The sequence below is a fragment of the Pteropus vampyrus genome, unplaced genomic scaffold (genome assembly GCF_000151845.1).
Source record: "Pteropus vampyrus isolate Shadow unplaced genomic scaffold, Pvam_2.0 Scaffold47, whole genome shotgun sequence".
Classification (NCBI taxonomy): domain Eukaryota; kingdom Metazoa; phylum Chordata; class Mammalia; order Chiroptera; family Pteropodidae; genus Pteropus; species Pteropus vampyrus.
In genome coordinates this window covers 693,945-697,012 of record NW_011888828.1, presented here as the reverse complement: position 1 = coordinate 697,012, position 3,068 = coordinate 693,945, and the positions used below count along the sequence as shown (strand labels likewise).

At 50.5% G+C, this 3,068-nt stretch overlaps 1 protein-coding gene across 1 annotated transcript in view; it reads right to left on the bottom strand.

The window, feature by feature from the left end:
- The window catches only part of SCARA5 (scavenger receptor class A member 5), a 103,141-nt gene extending 100,678 nt beyond the window's left edge, over positions 1 to 2,463 (bottom strand). The window contains exon 1 of the mRNA XM_011359341.2: positions 2,343 to 2,463. Coding sequence (XP_011357643.1) covers positions 2,343 to 2,454 — 112 coding nt within the window. The 5' untranslated portion in view covers positions 2,455 to 2,463. The remainder of the gene's footprint in view (positions 1 to 2,342) is intronic.
- Between the last annotated feature and the right edge of the window lie 605 nt (positions 2,464 to 3,068).

The window sequence follows — 3,068 nt, the reverse complement described above, 5'->3', positions numbered from 1 at the left end:
ACCTGGTGAGTGAGAAGAAGGGAAGGGATAAAGGCAAAGTGGGAGGGGAAGAGAAGACAAGAAAAGAGAGGGGAAAGGAGAGGGAGTTGTCAGTGTGTGACCTGTGAAATAACACGTTTACCCCTTAATGTCTGTAAAGTGCCACCTGCATTAAAGTCCAAGTCATACCGTAATATCTGGGCTGCATTTTTGCAGCTTTGCTTCCCCAGTATCCCCAGGGCCAAGAGGAGGCGCCTCCTCTCCTTCCCATCTCCTTACCTCCGAGGGGAGAAACCTGGAAAGAACTTGGAGGCCCTGCGAGGCCCACCACACGATACTGTTTCAATTAACTCAAGGCCCACAGGTGGCTCGGGGCTCCCTCCCTGGCCCCATCTCTGCCCACTCTCTTCTTTCCCATCGGCCTTCCTCTCCCTCTCTGGTTACTCTTTTCAGGGATGAGGATCAAGAAGAAGCAAAATCCTGGGGAAACACATCAAATATGGTTGGAATTTCCTGAAGTCAGAGCTCACTGTTTTCCTCTTAGAAATGAAAGAGAAGGAAAAAAAAAACAAACTAGAAACCCATGAGTTTTCATTTAAGTGGCTGGTTGCATCTCAATACTAGTCTTTCTGAGTTCCTTGTGCCCCCCTCCCCCAAACTCCGTGCCTGGCAGCCAGGAAGGAAGAGCAAGGGAGACGGAGACAATTTGAAAGTCAGGTTTAGAATGTATTTGTTTTGCCACCTTAAGATTTCAAGGACCCCTGCATTCATTCATTCGTTCGTTCATTCATTTCACAAATACTTAGCACTTACTACATGCCAGGCTGGGAGACATCAGTGAACAAAACAGAGATGGTGCCCTGCCCAGTGTGTTTTTCCCACGAGGAACAGATAGCAAATGATAAATGTAATAAGAAAATTACATATGTGTTAGAAGGACATAGGACTCAGGGGAAAAGGAAAAAGAGAAGCAGGAACAAGAGAAGGCAGGAGAGACAGGAAGGCCTCCTGGGGAAGGTGAAATTTAGGCAAAGGCTGGCAGGAGGTGAGGGAGTGAGCTGAGTGGGGAGGGGCGGCAGAGGCAGCCAGCAACGAAACACGGTCCTTGAGGAAAAGCTTGAAAGGGGGCATGCATGATGGTTAATTTTATATGTTAACTTGACTGCCACAGCGGGGCCTGGATTAAACATCAGTTCTGGTGGGTCTTGGAGGGCGTTTCTGGATGAGATTAGCATTTGAATTGGTGGACTCAGGAAAGCAGATTGCCCTCTCCGATGTGGGTGGGCCTCATCCAATCAGTTCAGGGCCTGAACAAAAGGTGGAAGTATTTGCTTCTTATTTCCTGCCTAACTGCTTGAGTTGGAACGTCTCATCTTCTCCAGTCCTCAAATTTCTAGTTACACCATTGATTCCTCTGGTTCTCAGGCCTTCTGACTTGGACTGAGTTACACTCCCAGCTCTCCTGGGTCTCCAGCCCGCCGATGGTAGATTGTGGGACGTCTCAGCTTCCATAATCATGTGAGTCAATTCTGCATAATATATCTCTTTATATATGTCCGTATATATCATACAGGTTCTGTTTGTCTGGAGAACCCCAGTACAGACTATCTCTACCTCAGTGGCCCTAAGTCTCTACAAGACTCTTCTGTGAGTTTCATTCTATTCATCTTCAAAGTGGGGATGACGCTGTCTGCTCCTACACTCACTGCAAAGAGGTGTATGTATTCGTGCAGCAAGCATTTATTAAGCACCTACTAAGTGTCATCAAGCTCTGTGCTAGATACACAGGAGGCAGGCTATCGGCAAGGGGCTTTGGGCTTTCTTGGGGGAAGCTGCATCAGTTGTATCTCCAGAGTTTTAGCACATTACTAGCCCCCAAAGATGTAGTACCATCTGGGTCACTGGGATGGGGAACCCCTCTCTGTGACATGGCCTGGGGCCTCAGACCAGAGGGAGAATGAACACCTGGAGAGGTATATTTTCTCCTCACAAATGCTTCTGGAAATGGACTGGAGGCTCCTCACCTGAGAGTCTGAGCTAATTGGTTCAGATGCCTTTACCTGACCCCAAAGGGAGTCAGGAAACTCAGTGCTGGAACCCCTCTACGACTGACGGGCTGAATTACCCTCAATGCTTTTCTCAGCCTCCACTAGCTCTTCTGTAAAATGGGTACTCATCTTGCTGATCACACAGGTTTGCTGAGATGCATGAATGAGAAAACACATGCAAAATACCTTTCAAAGCAGGAAGTTTAACTTATACAGTATTAAGTGAGAGGTCACCAGCACCCTGGAACAATGCCAAGGTTGGGTATGAGGTCCAGGGCAGATCACCCACCCCAAGACCAAGCCAGAGGCACTCACCATCCTCGCACAGGTTCAGCTTGGACAGGCTCCTGCCATCAAAAGGCTCTTCAAAGATGGAGCCGGCGTCACGGTCGCTCACGGTGTGCAGGTACATGGCTTTGTTCTCCATCCCGTTCTGCAGCAGCAGCAGCAGCGGGAAAGGCAGCAGAAGGAAAGGAGACGGAGGAGGGAGGCAGCGGGGAGAGAATAAACCGTAGGTGGAAATGAATGAATGGACAGAACAGGGTGCCCACCCTGGACCCCAAACCTGGACACTGGGACCATGTCCTCATCAACAGGTGGCATCTACTGGGTCCTTAGGACCCCGATTCCTCATCTCCCACTTCCTCAATGCTTGGGAAGGCCCAGGCCCTTTGGAACTTTCTGATGATGGGGTCCACCCACTTCCTTTCAACAACTCTTGGTGGGGCTGGAGCTCTCTGAGCCGAGGGAGCAGTCGGGGTGGGCAGGGCCATGCTGGGCGGGGCCTGGAGGAGCTGACCTCCTGACCCAAACAGAGCAGTTTCTGAGCCTCTGGAGCCCTGGACATGTCAGACAAACTTGGGCTTCTGCTCTGCGTCGTAAGCAAGGGACATTAGACACCAAGGTGTGAACAGAGACCACTGGCCAACATAGCTAAGACCGGAACTGCTCCCGACCCAGCTGGGCTGGCACGGTCAGAGGAGCTGGGTTCAGGGGAAGCGAAGCAGGGATTCCCCTCTCACGGGAACCTCAGGAGCAGGT